Source organism: Salvelinus fontinalis, chromosome 23 (assembly GCF_029448725.1).
Source record: "Salvelinus fontinalis isolate EN_2023a chromosome 23, ASM2944872v1, whole genome shotgun sequence".
NCBI lineage: Eukaryota > Metazoa > Chordata > Actinopteri > Salmoniformes > Salmonidae > Salvelinus > Salvelinus fontinalis.
In genome coordinates, this window is record NC_074687.1 from 1,902,903 (window position 1) to 1,904,918 (window position 2,016).

At 39.9% G+C, this 2,016-nt stretch overlaps 1 protein-coding gene across 1 annotated transcript; it reads right to left on the minus strand.

The window, feature by feature from the left end:
• Nucleotides 1–547: 547 nt before the first annotated feature.
• On the minus strand, nucleotides 548–1,478 carry LOC129821508 (complement C1q-like protein 2). The gene has a single exon (XM_055879180.1). The coding sequence runs from the start codon at nucleotides 1,372–1,374 to the stop codon at nucleotides 706–708; it is 669 nt and encodes a 222-aa protein (XP_055735155.1). The 5' UTR covers nucleotides 1,375–1,478; the 3' UTR covers nucleotides 548–705.
• Nucleotides 1,479–2,016: the final 538 nt, after the last annotated feature.

The window sequence follows — 2,016 nt, forward strand, 5'->3', positions numbered from 1 at the left end:
ATACAACAACATTTTAATCTTTACACTGAAATAGTAGTGTTTTGAAATAGTAGTGTTTTGAATATGTCACATTAGCGTGATCTCGTGTGTCACTAAGTTAGATTCATTTGACGTGTCTCATTTGTTTGCAGAGTTTCATTTTGAGCAGAGAGTACATGATTTTAATAGCTGTGTTTCATTTTTGCGAGACATCTGTGGGGTTTTGGGTAAATTGCCTAACTGGTTTGGGGATTTGTGTTTATAGTTTAGAGAACCTGAAATGTAGTTTCATCCAACGTGTGTTAATTAATTAATTGTGAAAAACTGGAATCAGGCAATAAATTCTTTCCTTCTCTTTTTTTTAAAGACTTTATTTGCTTTTTAACAATGGTGTTTTGTCTCGGTGTTGAACACGAGTGTAACAACACACAGTCATCACATCAGAAACAAAAGAAGATAGGAGATGCTGTCACACAAGCTACAAAGTAAAGGACAGCGCTAGCCTACCGATGTATTTTACCAACACTGTCAGCCTGAAAACATCAAAAAGGATATATAGACTACACAATGATGAATACGATGGTTATATTGAATACATTATGATGGATATATAGATTACATCAGGAATTAGGATACAGGAGTTACAGTACGTGAGAAAGATTAGCTGTTCACAATAATAATATCATCAACAGTAGAAAGCAGAGGACAAACGCTACCAATGTATCGTCACACTTGTTTGAGCAGGAACCCATTGAAGGTGGTGTGGTTTACAGAGTCCCACACGTGAGTGTTAGCCATTAGGCGTATGAAGACCTGGTCCCCCACCTCCAGCTGTAGAGTGACTGCATTAGCCCCGTTGTCAGCTCCATCACTGCTACACTGGTGATCAGAGGAACTGATCATGCGCTGTCCATTCTTGAACAAGGAGATGTATTTAACCTGACTTCCTCCGGCATGGTAGAAGAAACTGAAGTAGTAGACCCCTGCAATAGGGGCAGCAAATACCCCTGTACTTGGATTGTAGGCACCGCCGATGTTAGTGATGACCTCTTTGTAGATCAGGGTAGTGTCATGGTCGATTGGCCCGGTGTGCCCATTCCCGCCCAGGGCAGCCGAAAAGATCACCTTCCTTCTCTCGTTATTTTTCAGTTCCTCAAGTTGATTCTCGCTAACTTTCAGCTGGGTTTCCATGACTCCCACTTTTTCCACCGTGGTTCGCAGTTTCTCCTGCATGACACCGAAGTCTTTCAGCAGCTTGCACAAGTCAGGGTAGCAGGAGCCTTGTGATGTCTGGCATTCTTTATCTTCATTTTCAGTCTTTTTGGTCTCTTCTTGAGCCGCAGACAGCCAGCAGCAGCAGCACAGGGAAACCAACAGAAATGCAGTAGTATTCATTTCTCCCTGTATTCAGGAACCTGTGTTGATTCTGGAGTTTTATCTTCCTATTTTTATACAGCTAGGATGTAGATCCTATTTCAGACACTCCTTTGTACATTCCATTTATTTCGCAATTCTTTATGGCTAGTGTTGCGAAATTTGAGAATTTTTTGGGACAGTGTTTGTCTCCAGCACATGGAGTAGCCAATCGCCGAAGTAAGAGAAAAATAAATATTTAACCAGTCTTCTCTTGAGATTAAAGTATTTTGCTGCAAAATATGAATTTCCACAATTACGTTTGTTCTTCAAATTATGTATTTTATTAAAACAGAATAATTCAGTAAATAGCCTTAAAAAGAAACTTGAAAAGAATTTGTATGTAAAGTTCCTAACTAATTGTGTGATGGGCACTTTTTTCAAATGACAAAATGAGATCTATTTCACACATATTTTCCTAGGAGGGAGTCAGGTCAGGGCTTATAGCGCTGAACGATGCTGTAACGGGTGTCGTCGGTGGAAGAAGGTGAGGACCAAGGTGCAGCGTGGTTAGTGTTCATGATATTTAATAATAATCCAAAACTGAACACTGAATAACAAAACAACAAAGAAACATCCGAAACAGTTCTGTCTGGTGCAGACACACAAAGACTGAAAATAACC